Raw genomic sequence first — 21893 nt, forward strand, 5'->3', positions numbered from 1 at the left:
ATGTGTCTGTTTGCTTGAGTGAATGGCACTGGCATTTCCTTGGTTTTGTTATGGTGTGGTGCTTTTCTCAGACTAACAACAAGTTCAGCAAAGGAAAGTTCCCAATATGTGGATGTCTCAAGTTTGGGCAGATCATTTATGTGAATTTGACTAGAATGTAATCTTGTGTTCCCTGACTATTGTAATCAATCAATGTTTATAGCTACAAGTTGCAAGTTCTTTCTGACTCCTGTTGACTGATTTTGTTTTCTTCATTATTTTACAAGTGCCACTTTACTTGCACATGAATTGTGCCTTTAGGGCTGTTCCTCTGAATTCATGTTCTTGCCAAAATGTGATTTTCACTGATGGTCCAGTGTTGATATGATTACTGTAATTAAGATTTTTACTGTAGACTTCAAAATGTTTAACCGATGGGGTATATCGAATTCTACATAATTTCTACTGTTAAGTGAAATTCTCACCAGGTGACCTTTTTCATCTCATTCTCTGAGGATTTGCTCAGAAACTCGTTTTTTGGTTGTATTTTCTAAGTACTGTATCACTCGTGAAAGAGAGGCCTCTGTCGTTTTTTTAAAGAAACCTGTGGACTAAGATTTCATGTTGATGCATTCCCCAAAATGATTGTGTTGGTTGTCATATGAACCAGACATAGTTTTACACAGATTTATCACCACTTTTCTAATTTAATAGCAATATGTCACAATTCACAATATTATACCTCTCAAAATCTGTGAGTCACAAGGATGAAAGGGAAAAGTATTGTGTAGGAGTAAGCAGAGATTGACATTCAAGTCTGAAAGGCACTTAACCATCGGGCAAGACAGGAGTTTTGGCTGCCTGAAGGTTATGATCACTTGCTGAAAATGTAAATGAGCTATTTACTTGCAGAAATGCCATATATTGTCTGCCTTGCACCTAAACATAGGGTAGCAGTCAAAAAATCAGTACTGGAATTCAGAGCTGGCTCAACTTGCCTGACTGCCATAAATACCACAAATTGTCTGTATTTCACTTAAACAAATGGGAGGAGCCAGAATGATCTGTTTTTAGACTACTGGAATTCTTTTCAGTTTGGTTATTTTCACATAAAAAAAAAAAATTGCCTACTCAATGGGGCAACCTCAGGGCAGGCTTGCACGACTACTCAATTCACTTGCCCCAGGCAATAGGGCAACCCTTAATGTCAATCCCTGGTAAGGGATGAAAATATATCAAAATAGACCTACTGCTAATATAACAAAAAATTATTGTGAAGAGGGGATATGTTCACTAAAATTGTCAATGAGGATCCTAATTGTATATTTTGGGGAACTGTTCATGTTAATTTTATCTGAGATGTAATGATGTTTAATAATCGATAATGTTATGCACATGATTAATAAAATATATTTTTCTTCTGCATTATGTTTTTTGTTTGCTTGTACTGTATCTGTCGTTTTGCACCTAGAAACAGTTGCAACTCCTGTCCAGGTGGTGGCAGTAAGGCAGTAGCTTCAAAAACCAGCGAAGAAATATTAACTGGAAGTAATTGTATGACCTTTAGAAGAAGAAGGAAGCGTTTGAGTCTTCCGGTTGTGCAAGATTGCGCGGAGCATATTTCAGGTTTGTTTAATCGTTTGTAATGCAAAGGATTAAAACGTTTTCAGTTAACCCACTTCAGATTTTTTGAGAGGAGACGAATTTCAATTAAATTTTCTCCTGAAAAAACTAAAACGTATTGTCACCAGCTCCTTCAGGTCTCGCCAATGCTAATGTTAGCTTATTAGCATACTTTAGCACCTGACCGGAGCTCTCTCTCTCTCTCTATATATATATATATATATATATGGCTTTGACTAGCTTACTAGTTACAAGACGCATGCAGTTAGGTACACTTTCAGATGTTAACTAACGTCCGCCACGTATTAGTATACAGTAGCTGCTAGTAATTGAGAATTTTGCTTACGCTACTGTTAGCTGTAAGCTATAGTACGTTAATTGGTATCACGTAACGTTTAGAGTTGGTTTATTTATGACAACGGGCTTAGCTAGCTAACTGGTGAATTAAAGCTAGTTAGGCAGTAAGGAGTGTCGGCGAGTAACTTTTCATAGATTCAGTTCACATTTAGCATTACACAGTGCGGTTACACGCAACGTGTGTGTAGATCTCTCTATTTGACTTTGACTTCTCTCCCCCCTTCTATCACACCGACGTTTTCCTTCCATTTTTGGATTTTTTAAAATTTTGTACCAGTGAAACTGCTATGGATAAGATACGAGGCGCTACTCAGGTAACAACAGAAATTATAGGCTACAAACTTGAGCCTCCTCTCCCATACAACCCTTATACGATGGAACCTTTTTTCTATATCCTGGGCAAGACCCATCTTGACTATTACACATCAAATTCTTATTCGTACAACCCTCTTGTCCCGAGGTGTGAAATTGTGTGTTTGTGTAGCTATGTACACCTTTGCGCAAATCATGAAAAGCATGCATTGAACTGTGGAATGTACTGTCCAAAGGCTACATGCAGGCCTAATGAACAGAAATCAAATCAAATGTATTTATATAGCCCTTTGTACATCAGCTGAAATCTCAAAGTGCTGTACAGAAACCCAGCCTAAAACCCCAAACAGCAAGCAATGCATGTGAAAGAAGCACGGTGGCTAGGAAAAACTCCCTAGGAAAAACTCCCTAGAAAGGCCAAAAACCTAGGAAGAAACATAGAAATGAAATCTTTGCACATGAATACCACAGTTGCCACTAACATGACACCAGTGCACACTGCTCTTCCATTGCCTTCCATGTTAGTCTGAAGCAGGGGGTCTCTGTCTCTGTAGCAGGCGGTGGCGAGCGGGTGCTGATGGGGGACGAAAAGGACACCTGGAAAGTGAAAACACTCGACGAAATTCTCCAAGAAAAGAAACGCAGACGGGAGCTGGAGGAGAGTACGGAGCCCAAACGTCTGAAAAATGTAAACGGAAGAGAAAGGCTGTGGTGCCCCAAACGGACTCTAGTACCCCCTATACACTTGGGGAGATCTGAAAATAGATTGGGATAAGGAATGTGGAAATGGCTCCACCTTGCCCCCCTGATAAACTAGGTGAAATGTTTGCCATATTACTTACACACATCCGATAGCTCAGATCTCCACCTGACGAGGGTCTAGGGGTTGATTTGGGGCACATTGTTTCTCTTCCCCCATCAGAGGATGCTGGTTCCCATTTTGACTTGATCATGTTTATCGAAATGTATCACAGACTGGAGCTATACCTGTACCAGTGCCTCAAACTTTATCGTAATCTTACCATATGTGCAATCAATCATTGTTATGGTTAACATACTTTATTTTTAACATGTTTTTTTGGGGGAATGGGTATAATGTCCCCTCTTTCTCATGTCTTGTCCAGTGCGTTCCGTGCCCTGTTCCACAGACGGATGATCGGGAAGCCAAACGGGACACTCCGGAAGAAGGAGAACTACGGGATAAAAAAATGGAAATAACAATCCGGAATTCCCCGTACATACGGGAAGATTCCACAGAGGACAGGTAAAGGGGATACGAAAAAAGAGCTGTGGGAATTGGGGTCACGTTCAGGCGGGCCAGATAATGGAGAAAAAATGTGTTTCAAAACTGAACTTATTCCTTTTGAATACATTTTCTCCCATTTTTGTCCCAACTGAACGCCACCCTGCTATGCACAGGGGCAGCCTGTTTGTTGAGTCGTTGGCACTAGACAGTCTTCCCAATTCCAGGGGAGAAGAGGATGAATCGCTGGCAATAAAGCCTCCCCAGCAAATAACCAGAAAAGACAAATCTCACCACAGAAAGGAGGAGAAAAGAAAGGACAAGAGACGCCGCCGCAGTCACTCTGCTGAAGGAGGTACGTTGCCATCCTGGGACGTGTATCACTGTAGAATGCTGCATAGGGACTGGATCATGTAGTGTTAAACTGTATTTATGCATATGTAGCACCTATTAGCACTGTATCACATTTTGTATTTATCACAGCAGCAGGGAAACGCGTTCGGCCCAAAGACAAGGACAGGGAGAGTGAGCGCAGAAAGCGGCAGTGGGAGGAGCAAGACAAGGCCCGGCGAGACTGGGAGAGGCAGAAACGCAGGGAACAGGCCAGAGCACAATCCCGCAGAGAGAGGTGACCACCGACTACTGTGACCATACACACACACACACACACACACACACACAGTTGGGTGTATTAGCGTGGATTGTTTTAGCAAATATGTACAACAGAACAAATCACTTGTGTTCAAACATATGAAGTTCTCAACATGTCTGTTAATCAGTGGCATCTCATACTGTACACCTCTATCAGAATGTGACCCCCAAGAGTGGGGCAAGTTGGAACAAAAGTTTCAAGAGCAAAGACTACCAAAAAAAAACATCTGCATTTTTTTTATTAATGCATATTGTCCCACTGTCTTGTGATGTCATATTGCTTAGTCTACTTTTAAACTTGCAGATCCTCAGTCACTGCTCAGTCATCACGTTTACTGTGCAGTTACCTGTCACACTGTATACTGTACTCTTCCCCGTCACACTGTATACTGTACTCTTCCCCTTTCCTGAAGCAGACATTAACGGTGTGGGGTGGGTGGCTTTTGGGTTTCTGGAGAGCTCCTGACAGGATTCCCCCGTCTTCCCCGGACTACAGGGACAGGTTGGAGCAGGTGGAGCGCCAGCGCGAGAGGGACCGCAAGCTCCGTGAGCAGCAGCAGAAGGAGCAGCGTGAGCAGAAGGAGAGGGAGAGAAGGGCAGAGGTGCGCCGGAAAGAGCGCGAGGTGCGGCGAGAAGGTCAGGCTTCACACATGCATATTCGCACACACACACATAAGATAAAAGTTTATAGCTTTAGAGTGTGCGTGAATGATGTACGTCTTTTGATGTATGTAAGGGCACGCTGTTGGTGAAGGAAGCTAAATGTGTTGTCCCCCTCTGACAGTTCCGGGCCCCCACCGTGTGCTGCCCGATGAGTACGGTGACAAGCCCAAACAGAGCCACCGCAGTCGCAGCCCCAACCAGGCTCCCCGGGATAGACAGGAGCAAACCAGCGAGCCGCACAGAACTGGTGGTGAGACTAACCAATGAAGTTGTTTTTAGATAATATTGCTTTGGTGGTAGTTAGCGTCAAAATAAATTAAATCCATGACTTATAATGCGGTGCTTGTGTTTGTGGTCCAGCGGCAAAGGATGAGAAGCCTGAGGACAAGGACCTTCTCTCTGACCTCCAGGACATCAGTGACAGCGAGAGGAAGACCAGTACAGGAGAGTCCTCCTTAGGTAGACACACTCATTTACAGTCGCAACATACCCCACTGTCTCTTTACACCAGATTGGCATCACAAAAAAGGAATGAAAACAAAGCACACTCCTACTGATGTTTAATCAGTAACAGAGTTCTGTTTATAGATATTCAGTCGACACATCTTATGTCCATGTGGGTAGTTTGGTGGTGACAGAGTGGACTTCCCTTTCCTAGTTTCAGGGTCAGGCTCTGATGATGATGATGAGGAGAATGATGATGGATCTAGCAGCGAGGAAGAGGAATCGGGTTCGGGCTCAAGAGAATCTGACCAGACTGCAGGTCTGCTGAATTTGTCTGTCTCTGTTATTGTGATTTGTGTGCGTGATTGTGTGCATGTCTTATCCCTGACTACCATTACAGTGTTGTCACGGTGACATGGCTCTGACCCACCCATTGTCTGTGTTTCAGGTGACGTGAGTGAAGACGAGCGGTCTGAGGAGGAGTTTGAGGAAGAAAGAGGGAACAGCAACCATATTGCCCCAGGTAGGCATTTCACACCCCATTTGTCTGGTGGCAGTCATTTGAACAGGTATTATTATGTCATGTCAAAGTGTAAAACTTGTTTTGACTGGTCTTGAAGCTTGTTTATCTAAAAGGTTAGGAGGTACACTCAACCAGCTGCTAGATACTATTTTGTCCTGTTTCTATAAGTTATAACTGCCCCCTCATTAACCATCCCAGTGCCTGAGTCCCGATTTGACCATGACACTGAGGAAAGTGGAGAGGAGGAGGAGGAGGAAGAGGAGGAGGAGGAGGAGGAGGAAGCAGGGGAGGGAGATGTCACCCCCCAGTCGGTGTCTCACTCCCACTCAGCCACCCCTGAACCTGAGGAGAACTACATCCCTGACTCTCCTCCCATCTCCCCGGTGGAGCTGAAGAAGGAGCTGCCCAAGTACCTGCCAGCTCTACAGGTCTGTGTTTGGCAGCACACCACACCTGGGTCAAATACATGTTTGTTTTATTTCAAATACCTGAGGAGCGCTTGACCTAGCTTACCCAGTATATTGGGGTCCATTAGAATATTCCAAGAAATGCTCAATTATTTGACAGAAAACGAAAACATATTTGACCCATACCTGTACACACACGCAAATCATATAGAGACGTATTGATTGACATTGGTTTCATGTTTTTTCCAGGGGTGTCGCAGTGTCGAGGAGTTCCAGTGTCTTAATCGTATCGAGGAAGGGACCTACGGCGTGGTGTACAGGGCCAAGGACAAAAAAACAGGTACAGTGCATTCGGAAAGTATTCAGACACCTTCACTTTTTCCACATTTTGTTACTTTACAGCCTTATTTAAAAATTGATTAAATTAATTGTTTCCTCATCATTCTACACTTCTTTTTTTTTTTTTCAAATGTATTAAAAATTGAAGAACAGAAATACCTTATTTACATAAGTATTCAGACTCTTTGCTATGAGACTTGAAATTGAGCTCAGGTGCATCCTGTTTCCATTGATCATCCTTGAGATGTTTCTACATCTTGATTGGAGTCCACCTGTGGTAAATTCAGTTGATTGGATATGATTTGGAAAGGCACATACCTGTTTATATAAGGTCCTACAGTTGACAGAGCAAAAACCAAACCATGGGGTTGAAGGAATTGTCTGTAGAGTTCTGAGAAAGAATTGTCGAGTCACAGATCTGGGGAAGGGTACCAAAAAATGTCTGCAGCATTGAAGGTCCCCAGGAACACAGTGGCCTCCATCATTCTTAAATGGAAGAACTTTGGAACCACCAAGACTTTTCCTAGAGCTGGCCGCCCGGCCAAATTGAGCGATCGGGGGAGAAGGGCTTTGGTCAAGGAGGTGACCAAGAACCGATGGTCATCTGAAAGAGCTCCAGAGTTCCTCTGTAGAGATGGGAGAACCTTCCAGAAGGACATCTCTGCAGAATTCCACCAATCAGGTCTTTATGCTAGTGCCCAGACGGAAGTCACTCCTCAGTAAAAGGCACATGACAGCCCTCTTGGAATTTGCCAAATGGCACCTAAAGGACTCTCAGACCAGGAGAAACAAGATTCTCTGGTCTGATTAATCCAACATTGACATCTTAGGCCTGAATGCCAAGTATCACATCTGGAGGAAACCTGGCACCATCCCAATGGTGAAGCAAGGTGGTGGCAGCATCATGCTGTGGGGATGTTTTTCAGCGGCAGGGACTGTGAGACTAGTCGGGATCGAGGGAAAGATGAACGGAGCAAAATACAGAGAGATCCTTGATGAAAACCTGCTCAGGACCTTTGACTGGGGCGAAGGTTCCCCTTCCAGCAGGACAACAACCCTAAGCACACAGCCAAGACAATGCAGGAGTGGCTTCGGGACAAGTCTCTGAATGTCCTTGAGTGGCCCAGCCAGAGCCCGGACTTGAACCCGGTCAAACATATCTGGAGAGACCTGAAAATAGGTGTGCAGCAACGCTCCCCATTCAACCGGACAGAGCTTGAGAGGATCTGCAGAGAAGAATGGGAGAAACTCCCCAAATACAAGTGTGCCAAGCTTGTAATCGCTGCCAAAGGTGCTTCAACAAAGTACTGAGTAAATGGTCTGAATACTTACGTGATATTTATTTTTATTACATTTGCAAACACTTCTAAAAACCTGTTTTTGCTTTGTCATTATGGGGTATTGTGTGTCGATTGATGAGGGGAAAAAACCTATTTAATCAATTTTAGAGTAAGGCTGTAACGTAACAAAATGTTGAAAAAGTCAAGGGGTATGAATACTTTCCAAAGTCACTATGTGGGCTACCTTGCAATCGATTTCCAATCCATCCCTGGACTCGGACACACACTAAAACACACCTTTCCCTTTCAGATGAGATTGTGGCCTTGAAGCGTTTGAAGATGGAGAAGGAGAAAGAAGGTTTCCCCATCACGTCTCTGAGAGAGATCAACACCATTCTGAAGGCCCAGCACCCCAACATCGTCACTGTCAGGGTGAGGAGCATAGAAATACATATTGGTATTCTATTTCTATGGTAAGCGGCACACACCTGATTTAGAGGAAGCCCCCCTCCAATATTCGAAATTAGTTTTGTATAGCTCCTTTCATCTGAAAGGGTAGCACAAATTCAAGTAATAAAATGGATAAGAGCAATGTATACTAGTGCTAGCTGAACTCGTACTTAATCACGTTTTCTCCCATGTTAGGAAATCGTTGTTGGAAGCAACATGGACAAGATCTACATTGTTATGAACTACGTGGAGCACGACCTGAAGAGCTTGATGGAGACCATGAAACAGCCTTTCCTGCCAGGTAACTTTGTGGGATACAGTTTGAGTTGGACTTAATGCTGTATGCAAATGTCCACCAGCCATTTTCCCATATCATGTGGCTAGGTAAGTGGTGCTCTTTTTGGAATAGAAATGAAACGTGAGCTCTGGTGGGTTCCCTTTGTTTACCTAGCAAATGTTGTCATGCTTCTGTGGTGACCATGCTACCACAAGGGTTAGTACTTCTTCCCAGACGATGTGGTCTGGGGTTTAAAGGATTGTTTTAATGTTTATGAACTCATGTCTCTTGTTTCCTCTTTTTCGTTGGCCTCAGGCGAAGTGAAGACCCTGATGATCCAACTGCTGCGAGGCGTCCGCCATCTCCACGACAACTGGATCCTCCACCGCGACCTGAAGACCTCCAACCTGCTGCTCAGCCACAAGGGGATCCTTAAGGTGCCATAGATGTCTTCTTGTATTATGTTATGCTATGTCCCATTTATATTAAAACCACTGTGGGTTGGGAACTTCAGATGAGCATTAGGTCATCCATGGCTCGGATGAAGAAATACTTGGCTCTAGGCTTGTTGATGGCAAAGAATAATGATGTTAATGTGTGTGAGAGGGTGTGCTTGCCTCATAGGCATCTTTGTGATGTTTGTTGCGCTCTTCTAGGTGGGGGACTTTGGTCTGGCCCGTGAGTATGGTTCTCCTCTGAAGCCCTATACGCCTGTGGTGGTGACACTGTGGTACCGTTCTCCAGAGCTGCTGCTGGGAGCCAAAGTGAGTCAGAAATTGAGCACAGATCTGGAATCAGTTTACCCTCCCCAAATCCTAATGATAAATTGTTGGATGACATGCAAAACCGACCTTTTGATCAGTGTCTCGGGCAACATAGCCACACAGTAATTAACCTCGTTCCCAGGCTATTGAGCACATTGCATATAAGCCTGGTACATCAACGATCCAAATTTGGCCTTGGTGGGAATGACCATAGAATTATATGGGAGTGACATTACTGAGTGAAGTATTTGTCATAACATTTTTGCGAATCACATGACTGCGAGGTGTAGGTAGCTCTGTGCTTAAATTTACAATATCAAACAAGATAATATAAATCATAAGACAGTTATGTATATTCTTCTGTATATCAAATTATATATACATGAACTTAATTTCCTTTAAAGACTCAGACATATGGGGAGTTTAGGGGGAAGGTGTTGTGGGAAACGAATGGCTGATAGATGAAACATATTCACCGGGAGCTTCTGATGGTCTTTCTATATTGGCTAACGAAGGCCAAGTTTGGCGTGTTGGTCTACCAGACTCTTTGCATTTGGGCAAAAGTGGCTGGGAACGAGATTACACACCTGCATTCGGAGACACAGGAATACTATGTCAAAATACCTCTGGTCTACAAAGACGCAAAACAACTGAGTCAAAATGTCTCAAACATCAAAGATCCTCTACAGTCAAAATGGTCCCATTCTAAACCCTAAACAAGTCCCTACCTGACTGAGAACCTTGCCACAGCCAGACAACGCAACACATACTTCATACACCTTCAAATATTGTAGAAGTATGGTTCTGAACATATCCCAAGACTACATATACGCAGCACCAAGTCAAGGCTTGCCCTCGCCCAGACTAAACACTCCAACCCAGACTCATGTAGTGCTGTCTGTTCCTTGGAATACTGTGGTTTTAGCATGTTTTTCTCTCCACAGGAGTACTCCACAGCTGTGGACATGTGGTCTGTGGGCTGCATATTTGGAGAGCTCCTTACCCAGAAACCTCTCTTCCCTGGAAAATCTGAAATCGACCAAATTAACAAGATATTTAAGGTTAGCTAATTTTGATCAAGAAGTCCCATTTTCATACTGTCTGGAACGTAATAGCACTTTACCCCACTCCTACAGTACCAGTCAAAAGTTTGGACACCGCTACTCATCCCAGGGTTTTTCCTTATTTTTCCTATTTTCTACATTATAGACTAATGGTGAAGACATCAAAACTATGAAATAACACATGGAATCATGTAGTAACCAAAAAAGTATTAAACAAATCAAAATATATTTAAGGTTCTTGAAAGTAGCCACCTTATGCCTTTGACAGCTTGCACGCTCTTGGCATTCTCTCAACCAGCTTCATGAGGTAGTCACCTGGAATGCATTTCAATTAACAGGTGTGCCTTGTTCAAAGTTAATTTGTGAAATTTCTTTCCTTAATGTTTGAGCCAATCGGTTGTGTTGTGACAAGGTAGGGGTGGTATACAGAAGATAGCCATATTTGGTAAAAGACAAAGTCCATATTATGGTAAGAACAGCTCAAATAAGCAAAGAGAAACGACAGTCCGTCATTACTTTAAGACATGAGGGTCAGTAAATCTGGAACAGTTCAAGACCTTAGAAATTTTCTTCAAGTGCAGTCAAAAAAACCATTATGCAATATTTTGAAACTGGCTATCATGAGGACCGTCACAGGATTGGAAGACCAGCCTCATTTATTTGCAGTCCAAATAAATGCTTCACAGAGTTCAAGTAACAGACACATCTCAACATCTACTGTTCAGAGGAGACTGCTTGAATCAGTCCTTTATGGTCAAATTGCTGCAGAGACTTACTTGGGCCAAGAAACAGGAGCAATGGACCAATGGAAATCTGTCCTTTTGGTCTGAAGAGTCCACAATTTAGATTTTTTTTTGTGAGACGCAGCGTAGGTGATGGGATGATGTCCGCAAATGTGGTTCCCACCATGACGCATGGAGGTGTGGGGGTGCTTTGCTGGTGATAGTCTGATTTATTTAGAATTCAAGGCACACTTAACCAGCATGGCTACCACAGCATTCTGCAGAGATATGCTCTCCTCTGGTTTGTGCTTAGTGGGACTATCATTTGTTTTTCAACAGCACAATGACCCAACACACCTCCAGGCTGTGTAAAGGCTATTTGACCAAGAAAGATAGTAATGGAGTGCTGCATCAGATGACCTGGCCTCCACAATCACCCAACCGTAACCCAATTGAGATAGTTTGGGATGATTTAGACCACAGAGTGAAGGTAAACCAGCCATCAAAATCAAGTCATTGTATTTGTCACATGCGCCGAATACAACAAGGTGTAGACCTTACAGTGAAATGCTAACTTACAAGCCCTTAACCAACAACGCAGTTTTAAGAAAATAAAAAAATAGTCCGGGTAGCCATTTGATTAGCTGTTTAGTCTTATGGCTTGTTAAGAAGCCTTTTGGACCTAGACTTGGCTCTCTGTCACTGCTTGCCGTGTGGTAGCAGAGATAGTCTTTGACTAGGGTGGCTGGAGTCTTTGGCAATTTTTTGGGCCTTTCTCTGACACCGCCGGGTATGGAGGTACTGGATGGCAGGAAGCTTGGCCCCAGTGATGTACTGGCAAGGCACTAGCCTTCTGTAGTGCCTTGTGGTTGAAGGCCGAGCAGTTGCCCTACCAGGCGGTGATGCAACCAGTCATCATTCGATGGTGCAGCTGTTTAACTTTTTGAGGATCTGAGGACCCATGCCAAATCTTTTCAGTCTCCTTTGGGGGAATAGGCATTGTCGTGCCGTCTTCACGACTGTCTTGGTGTGTTTGGACCATGTTAGTTTGTTGGTGATGTGGACACCAAGGAACTTGAAGCTCTCAACCTGCTCCACTACAGCTCTGTCGATGAGAATGGGGGCATACTCGATCCTCCTTTTCTGTAGTCCACAATCATCTCTTTTTTTCTTGATCACGTTGAGGGAGAGATTGTTATCCTGGCACCACATGGCCAGGTCTCTGACGACCTCCCTATAGGCTGTCTCATCGTTGTTGGTGATCAGGCCTACTACTGTTGTCATCAGCAAACTTAATGATGGTGTTGGAGTCGTGCTTGGCCATGCAGTCATGGGTGAACAGGGAGTACAAGAGGGGACTGAGCACGCATCCCTGAGGGGCCTCTGTGTTGAGGATCAGCGTGTTGTTACCTACCCTTATCACCTGGGGGAGGCCCGTCAGGAAGTCCAGGATCTGGTTGCAGAGGGAGGTGTTTAGTCCCAGGGTCCTTAGCTTAGTTATGAGCTTTGAGGGCACTATGGTGTTGAACGCTGAGCTGTAGTCAATGAATAGCATTCTCACGTAGGTGTTCCTTTTATCCAGGTGTGAAAGGGCAGTGTGGAGTGCAATAGAGTATGCAAATTGGTGTTGCTTGACTTGAAGCTAGCATAGAAGTTATTTAGCTCATCTGATAGGCTTGTGTCACTGGGCAGCTCGCGGCTGTGCTTCCCTTTGTAGTCCGTAATAGTTTGCAAGCCCTGCCACATCCGACGAGCGTTGGAGCCGGTGTGCTCAGCATATGTGGGAACTCCTTCGAGACTGTTGGAAAAGCATTCCAGGTGAAGCTGGTTGAGAGAGTGCCAATAGTGTGCAAAGCTGTCAAGGCAAAGGGTGACTACTTTGAAGAATATCAAATATATTTTGATTTAATTTTTTTGGTGTCTTCATGATTCCATGTGTTCATAGTTTTGATGTCTTCACTATTATTCTACAATGTGAACATTGTTAAAAAAAATTAAAGAAAAACCCTTGAATGAGTAGGTGTGTCCAAACTTTTGACTGGTACTGTACATCTGCGTACATTCTTGATAGCCACCACGTTTTTGTGATTTTTGCAGTTTTTATGATCTCCCCACAGGGTTGCAGAGTTAGGAATATAATATAGTCGGATTAAATGGATTTAATTTGACCACAATCTATTTTTCAGAAAGTGACTGCGGTTCAATGACCCAGTCTCTTTTAGACAGTGTGACGTAAACTCAGATTAAGACCACATGTTTTAATCTAACTGTGCTCCAGTACTCCTCACTTAGCAGTTCCGAACATACCAGACAAAATGGGGACCACCCTTCATATACACATATCTCTGTCTGTGTGTTGATGCGTGTTCTCACCAGGACTTGGGGTCGCCCAGCGAGAAGATTTGGCCGGGCTACAACGAACTCCCTGCCGTGAAGAAGATGACTTTCACAGAGTACCCCTACAACAACATGCGCAAGCGCTTCGGAGCCCTGCTTTCAGACCAGGGCTTCGACCTCATGAACAAGTACGTCTACTCAACTTCAGACTTGCACTTACCCCTAACCATTTCAACCACATGATTAGTTACAACACCATTCATTACTAACCTATTAAAAAAAAACTGACCTAACTCACCTTTACACCAAACCTCAGACTTACTTGAAATTCAATCTCAACTGTGCAGTGTATCTAAAGTGACAGAATGCATTTTTTTTTTTACCTTATTCTTAATTATCCATCAACCTGAAAGACTTGTGTGTCTGTGCCAATGTGGTCTTTGCTCTTTCAGCAGGGGGATTTAACATCAGCATTGCTATGCCTTGATGTAATATGTGTCTGCTGTCAGGCCTGCCCTGTGATATGCTCTCCATGTCTTCTGCTTCAGTCACTGCACTCTTGGCAAGCTGACTATAAACAGGACAGAGAAGTAGTGTTTTGGCATTGCATCAAAGTACCTCAGCCCTCCTCCAGACCTGTATTGTATTTCACAGCTTTGGTTTTTCTTTGCTTGCCATTGTCTCACAACTGCATTAAAGCAGGGCCTATCATAAATTAATGTTAGGATATTTTACACGCAACTGACTGAAGACTGAACACACTCGCAGCATCGGCGAAGAAAAGTAGCAGGCGAGCCAGCAAGATGGAGAGAGGTTGAAGGAGGCAGAAAGAACCATGTCCATATGTCTTGGTAATCTGTATCTCGCATATTTACCAAAGTATCCTTAAGTTCACCTTTATTTAAATACACAACTTTCCCTAGGTCTTTATAGCATATCATCTAGTTATGCAATAACACGGCAAAGAATATGTTTTGTGATAACTGCACAGTGAATTACATTTTGTGAGATAGCGTTTTGTTTTTCAGTTAGAAAAAAAAACCTAACAATCTCAATTTACTTTAAACATTCACACCCCTATTATTTGCATCATACACCTGTAATGGGTGGCCAAGGGAGGGGTTGGGGTCAGCTTTTGGGTGAAGTTTGACACCAGTCCAACTGAGTGGAATGCTGCAACAGTCACATGACCCAGGAAGTGCAGTGACCCCTGGCCAGTGGCTGCTAGCCGTCTCATTAGACCTTGACCCCCTGTGGTCTATGTTTGGACTGTAGGCTGGACCTCCTTCAGCCGTAGAACTGGACTGGTGTAAGTCTGTTCATTGAATGTGTAGGCTTTCCGGATGGACATGGCAGTCCTGTTTCAGTTTGGAACATCACACTCCTCCATGGCACCAGGCTGTAGGGGGAGAGTTTATGACTGTGACCTGATTTTTGACCTTGCAGAGGAAGTATGCATCTCAATTAGGGATGTCCCTGACAAAAAAAAGTTGTCTGTTCTTTTGACCAATCGATTGGTATTTTTTCATATACACTGCTCAAAAAAATAAAGGGAACACTTAAACAACACAATGTAACTCCAAGTCAATCACACTTCTGTGAAATCAAACTGTCCACTTAGGAAGCAAAACTGATTTGACAATAAATTTCACATGCTGTTGTGCAAATGGAATAGACAACAGGTGGAAATTATAGGCAATTAGCAAGACACCCCCAATAAAGGAGTGGTTCTGCAGGTGGTGACCACAGACCACTTCTCAGTTCCTATGCTTCCTGGCTGATGTTTTGGTCATTTTTGAATGCTGGCGGTGCTTTCACTCTAGTGGTAGCATGAGACGGAGTCTACAACACACACAAGTGGCTCAGGTAGTGCAGCTCATCCAGGATGGCACATCAATGCGAGCTGTGGCAAGAAGGTTTGCTGTGTCTGTCAGCGTAGTGTCCAGAGCATGGAGGCGCTACCAGGAGACAGGCCAGTACATCAGGAGACGTGGAGGAGGCCGTAGGAGGGCAACAACCCAGCAGCAGGACCGCTACCTCCGCCTTTGTGCAAGGAGGAGCAGGGGGAGCACTGCCAGAGCCCTGCAAAATGACCTCCAGCAGGCCACAAATGTGCATGTGTCTGTTTCTGACCGTTTGAGCAGACTCCATGAGGGTGGTATCAGGGCCCGACGTCCACAGGTGGGGGTTGTGCTTACAGCCCAACACCGTGCAGGACGTTTGGCATTTGCCAGAGAACACCAAGATTGGCAAATTCACCACTGGCGCCCTGTGCTCTTGACAGATGAAAGCAGGTTCACACTGAGCACATGTGACAGAGTCTGGAGACGCCGTGGAGAACGTTCTGCTGCCTGCAACATCCTCCAGCATGACCGGTTTAGAGGTGGGTCAGTCATGGTGTGGGGTGGCATTTCTTTGGGGGGCCGCACAGCCCTCCATGTGCTCGCTAGAGGTAGCCTGACTGCCATTAGGTACCGAGATGAGATCCTCAGACCCCTTGTGAGACCATATGCTGGTGCGGTTGGCCCTCGGTTCCTCCTAATGCAAGACAATGCTAGACCTCATGTGGCTGGAGTGTGTCAGCAGTTCCTGCAAGAGGAAGGCATTGATGCTATGGACTGGCCCGCCCGCTCCCCAGACCTGAATCCAATTGAGCACATCTGGGACATCATGTCTCGCTCCATCCACCAATGCCACGTTGCACCACAGACTGTCCAGGAGTTGGCGGATGCTTTAGTCCAGGTCTGGGAGGAGATCCCTCAGGAGACCATCCGCCACCTCATCAGGAGCATGCCCAGGCGTTGTAGGGAGGTCATACAGGCACGTGGAGGCCACACACACTACTGAGCTTCATTTTGACTTGTTTTAAGGACATTACATCAAAGTTGGATCAGCCTGTAGTGTGGTTTTCCACTTTAATTTTGAGTGTGACTCCAAATCCAGACCTCCATGGGTTGATCAATTGGATTTCCATTGATTATTTTTGATTTTTGTTGTCAGCACATTGAACTATGTAAAGAAAAAAGTATTTAATAAGATTATTTCATTCATTCAGATCTAGGATGTGTTATTTTAGTGGTCCCTTTATTTTTTTGAGCAGTGTATTTGACACATCCTATGTGTTTTAATCAAATCAACTATATTCACTGAGCTTGTCTGATGCTTTAAGCACACTGTTTGATTAAATAATTAAGAAACACAAATGACTAGAGGGAGTCCGACTAGCAATTGATTTGATTGTGCCGGGCTGGGCTCAGACTTGCTGCGCTGTGTAAAAAATAAATAAGACAGTGACTGACCAGCACCCGTTGTCTTTCTCCTCCCTGTTGCAGACCACCATAGAACATCAGTGTTTATCGCGCTGTCCATGTTACTGAAGCTGCAACATAATTAGAAATTTCTGACCGAAAAATTCTGTTACCGAAATCTCTAATTTGTTAAGGAAAAACATTCCTTATTCCCTCAACCCCCCGCTCTCTTTTACATGACATATGTATGCATCGCGTGCACGTGTCCGAAGAGATATTCGCACAGGATTAGTGTTACTGGAGAAGGTTGGTTGTAATTATTACTCCAGAATGTCTGTTATTTCAGAGGACAATTCGGACGTGATTTAGTTATTTCCAAATTGCCCCCTGTAATAGACAGTTATGACGGAAGCCTGGAGATTTTTATTCTAGCCGTCAAGATACATTATTTCAACATGTCCAGGTGATAACTCAAGCGTGGTTTGGTATGGTTTAGAAACCATATTTCGTGTAGTGTCGCCATAATATTTAAATTGAGTAAGTGTGATCATAATCATTAGGATATTTTAGCAAACCGCACTACGTCATAAATGTCTTCAGATGTGAGTTGAACAGTGCAATTGCGCTTGCGATGCATTTGAAGTCTATGGATGAGAAAGTCTAACGCTTAGATCACACCGACAGTCGTTGCGCAAAATAGTATGCATCATCTGGATATGTATGCAACAAAAGTTCAACATTCACCTTCTGCTACCATTTCTGTCAAGCACTGCAACTGCCTCTGCAACACAATGCCGCAAGGCAAACGCAGCGTTTAATTGGAAATTTAATGTAATTCTGGTGTGCCAAAATGTAATGACTCTGTCAGTGTGATTTTAAGTGTAAATATTAACAGCAAGGGATGCATTAAATAAGCGCAATTTTGATGCATTTGGCAATTTTCAATTAATACACACAAAACAAACAAAAGCATTCACTGTAAACATTGATAGGCTACATGTAGGCCATTTCATATATAGTTTATGTGAACTACTTAGTTAAATTTATCGAATCAGTTATTTTTTTCATGCGCAAACCGCAAGCAACACCTGTCAAACTTTCTCACCTGTCAGACATTTTCTCTCAAAACACAAGGATGTTGATTAGCACAGGTCTAGTATTATCAGAGGACCTTGGAGTTTGCCAAAAAAAACAGTAGGCTATGCTGGCTGGAATTGTTACTCTCCTGCCATGTAAAAATTACTGACATGGTGGATTCAAACGGGACTCAAATTACAGATGTGGTGTTTTGTGCTCGTGCACATCATTTGTTACCCGACCTCCCCATTGAAACTAATCCAGTCCGAATCGGGCACAATGGGGCCTGACCTATATCATAACGCCTACTACCTATGATCATAATAATCGTAGTAATAACAATAAGAAGGAGATCAAGAAAAAGGAGCGTAATTGTTCATATAAATATTATTTTGGAACAGTGGTAACACTAAATGATAAATAATACCGGAGGCTGTTCTAAGGGAAAGTGTAAATCCTTTATTACAGCGAAGATTATTATAAATATTTTTTTTAAGCTGAATTTGTGAAATTGTTTACTTGACATGTCGTTGCATGAGGGTTGGTGCTCACGAAATCAGTAGGCTATTAAACAAACAGGCAACAGAAGGACCTGTCTTATTTCTGTAGATATTGATGTATTAAGCCAGGCATATTTAACAGAGGTCTATAATCAATAACCTCATTTGATTTGATTTGATTTGGATCTCTTTTAGTCCCCATTTGGACTAATCTTCCAAGAGTCCTTAAATATTAAAATACAATTTATATACGAACACATTTTCACATATAACACACTATTACAAACATACATAATATACTAACGTAATAAAAATAAATAATCAATCTAAAAAATATGAATTCTTGGGTTTCCTCTAATTTTTCATCGACAATAAGGCAAGGGCTGTTTTCTGGTCTCATTCTGTTGCTGCCTCTGCCGTATTGTTCTCAACCCCAATATGCTGGTTAACTTTGCTATTAGGCACATAGCAACATGGTCTATGGAAAGGTGCCATTTCAACAGAGCACAGATGTGCTTCTGAAACGAGGACAGCGACCACTATCCATTGCGGGAGAAGGCACATTTTGTTGTAAAGTAATTATTTGTATTAGTGTTGCACCATTTGTTATGTAATATAACTGTATACAGTTTCAGTAGCATATGTTGTAGACTAATGGGACTGTGCCATCCCCACGGCATCACAATAGATCAGTCCACTCACAGGCGCAAATCAGACAGGTGTCTTGTACACAATACTGTATTTAAAACATTTTTGCTACTGCTTCGCTAAATAAATCTTGGTCGATGCAGTCGACTAAATAGGGTCAGCCCTAATCGCAATAGTTTTTAAAGGGGACTTCTTCTCCTCATCGGCTTCTCTCCAACTTCTGTCTTTTGCCTGTCCAGTTATTTTACAACTCTTGGAAGGCGTTCAATTCAAAACAACTTTATTAATCCCGGAAGGTCAAAATTTCATTGTCAGGCTTGTTGCTTTCACTTACCCTGTGTTCAGATGAGATGAGGGGAAGGACGCCGCTTTAGACTATGGAGAGGGACCCTATGTGCTCTGTGAAATCTTTCATACAGATGACAGAAGTGCTGCCATTTTCAGTGACCTCTGCCACCCCTGGCCTTGACTTTTTCCCTTTCCCCAAGGTTCCTCACCTACTGCCCCAGCAAGAGGATCCTGTCGGATGAGGCACTGAAGCACGAGTATTTCCGGGAGACGCCGCAGCCCATCGACCCGTCCATGTTCCCCACCTGGCCCGCCAAGAGCGAGCAACAGAGGGTGAAGAGGGGCACCAGCCCGCGCCCCCCCGAGGGAGGCCTGGGCTACAGTCAGCTGGTGAGGCTGGGTTGAACTCTACATCCCCATTTCGTCCAGGGTTTAACATCTGAGCTCAGTTTCTGTCATACACAGATTATAGACCTACAGCACTCTGTGTTGTCGAGACATCCTCCCACTGCTTACTACTTATGGTTCTAGAATACATTATTTTCGTGGCATAACAGCAATGTACCTCATCAGCTAACGTGTGTGGCTTGTCGTCTCTCCAGGGTGACGATGACCTGAAAGACACCGGCTTCCATCTAACCACCAGCAACCAAGGGGCTTCTGCTGTGGGCCCAGGGTTCAGCCTCAAGTTCTGAGCTGCACATGGAGGACAGGACACCCTGTGTATGCAAAAAGAGAGACTAGCATGGTCACCTGACCAGACAATGAATCATAGGACATGTAGGTTTTAATGTGGCTGGGCTTATTGTGGAATGGCCTCGGGTGTCAGGGGTCAGCTTACTGCCCTCACTATGACCCTGTGAGGGTACAGACTGGTCATTACATGACATGAACCACGGACAAATCCGCTTAATGTCTCTTTCCGTATGGATGAATCCCAACAGTTTAACCGTCACTTCTTTTAACATTCTCGACTCGTGACAAGTGCATCGAAACCGAACTACAATTTGTCAGTAGCTTAGCTCATGTTGGCTTTTTGTTTTGTTTTCCGTGTTTTTTTTACACTGCGGAAAAGGACCAGATGATAAGTGGATGGTATTTCCTGAGTACTGGAGCTACTGTATAATAATGAAGCAACGTTAGATCCATGTCAATCCATCATATTGTAAGGACTTAACTGTGTGACTGACGGCTAACATACGAGGACATGTTTTTTCTAGAAATAAAATGTAAAACTCTTTTGCTGGCATTTATAAATGCTGTCTGAGCTAAGCAAACAGCACCACACACTGCCTGCCAAAGGATAAAAGAAAGGACGTAGAGTCCAACAAAAATTCCAGCCTTGAACCCGGCTCTATAGTAACCGTCCAAGAGTGATGTCCTCTTTTGCACTGCACACTTTGTCTCAGGACATTTCAGGGGAAAGAGCTCCTGATTGTATTTGTTGTTGAAGTGGCTCGTGATTTTTAGGACTAAAACATCAACTTATTTGATTTCTAGCTAGAGGAAAATAAACCGTACATTCTCATTCTTGGGATACGGCTGGCTGCTTGGACTGGAACAGTTGAAAAATCTTCCCTCGTATGGGTACTCCTTAGAATCAGCAGAAATGGACATGCATTAATCAGTTTATCTGCGAGTCCCCTCTAAGCCCTTCTCTGGAGTATTATACCTGATGTGTCAAATGAGCAGGCAAAGCATTGGGGCCACCTAAAGGATAACTAAGCTAGCTGGATGTCTTAGGTGTTTCATATCTGAATAAAGGTCGAAACAGTTCATATGACTGCAAACAATGTTTTTGGTTTACGCAACTTCGATCCAGAGCATCCCAAATATGGTGACGTGTCTGGTGAGTATGCAGGCCATGGAAGAACTGGGACATTTTCAGCTTCCAGGAATTGTGTACAGGTCCATGCGACATGGGACTGTCCATTATCATGCTGAAACATGAGGTGATGGCAGTGGATGAATGGCACGACAGTGGGCCTCAGGATCTTGTCACAGTATCTTTGTGCATTCAAATTGCCATTGATAAAATGTAATTGTGTTTGTTGTCTTTAGCTTATGCCTGTCCATACAATAACCCCACCGCCACCATGGGGTACTCTGTTCACAACGTTTACATCAGCAAACCGCTCTCCCACACATCGCCATACACGCTGTTTGCATCTGCCCGGTAAAGTTGAAACCGGGATTCTTTCGTGAAGAGCACACTTCTCCAGTGGCCATCGAAGGTGAGCATTTGCCCACTGAAGTCAGTTACGACGCCGAACTGCAGTCAGGTTAAGACCCTGGTGAGGACGATGAGCTTCCCTGAGACAGTTTCTGACCGTTTCTGACAGTTTGTGCTAAAGGTTTCCGGTTGTGCAAACCCCCAGTTTCATTAGCTGTCCGGTCTGATGATCCCCAGGTGAAGAAGCCGGATGTGGATGTCCTGGGCTGGCGTTGTTATAAGTGATCTGCGGTTGTGAGGCCGGTTAAACGTACTACCAAATTCGAATAAATGACATTGGAGGCGGCTTATCGTAGAGAAATGAACAGTTCTGGTGGACATTCCTGCAGTCAGCATGCCAATTGTACGCTCCCTCAACTTGAGACATCTGTGGCATGTGTGTGTGAAACACAACTGCTCATTTTAGTGACCTTTTATTGTCCCCAGCACAAGGTGCGTCTGTTTTAATGATCATGCTGTTTAAT

The 21893-nt window shown here is 43.8% G+C and overlaps 1 protein-coding gene across 13 annotated transcripts; it reads left to right on the forward strand.

Moving 5' to 3' along the window:
* Positions 1-1528: 1528 nt before the first annotated feature.
* On the forward strand, positions 1529-20972 carry LOC115168187 (cyclin-dependent kinase 11B). 13 transcript variants are annotated; one of them, XM_029723226.1, is made up of 21 exons: positions 1545-1605; positions 2237-2273; positions 2826-2959; positions 3396-3535; positions 3691-3869; positions 3998-4142; positions 4623-4801; positions 4950-5078; positions 5189-5287; positions 5487-5591; positions 5721-5795; positions 5994-6223; positions 6452-6542; positions 8132-8253; positions 8467-8572; positions 8864-8985; positions 9205-9312; positions 10257-10373; positions 13475-13623; positions 19397-19586; positions 19799-20972. In XM_029723226.1, exons 3-21 carry the CDS (start codon positions 2849-2851, stop codon positions 19889-19891), a joined length of 2490 nt encoding a protein of 829 aa, XP_029579086.1. In that variant the 5' UTR covers positions 1545-1605; positions 2237-2273; positions 2826-2848; the 3' UTR covers positions 19892-20972. The 13 variants fall into 13 exon arrangements, with proteins under 13 accessions (XP_029579081.1, XP_029579083.1, XP_029579082.1 ...); XM_029723229.1 differs by having other exon boundaries at positions 1563-1605; positions 2829-2959; XM_029723221.1 differs by lacking the exon at positions 2237-2273 and having other exon boundaries at positions 1529-1605.
* The last annotated feature ends 921 nt before the right edge of the window (positions 20973-21893 follow it).

The sequence above is a fragment of the Salmo trutta genome, chromosome 30, assembly GCF_901001165.1.
Source record: "Salmo trutta chromosome 30, fSalTru1.1, whole genome shotgun sequence".
NCBI classification, from domain to species: domain Eukaryota; kingdom Metazoa; phylum Chordata; class Actinopteri; order Salmoniformes; family Salmonidae; genus Salmo; species Salmo trutta.

Excerpts from the sequence above, each read along its gene's own strand:
- LOC115168187 (XM_029723221.1), top strand. The coding sequence starts at position 1,536 with ATGACCTTTAGAAGAAGAAGGAAGCGTTTGAGTCTTCCGGTTGTGCAA. Across the intron at positions 3,536-3,690 it reads GAAGATTCCACAGAGGACAG|GGGCAGCCTGTTTGTTGAGT; the intron begins GTAAAGGGGATA and ends TGCTATGCACAG. Across the intron at positions 9,313-10,256 it reads AGCTGCTGCTGGGAGCCAAA|GAGTACTCCACAGCTGTGGA; the intron begins GTGAGTCAGAAA and ends TTCTCTCCACAG.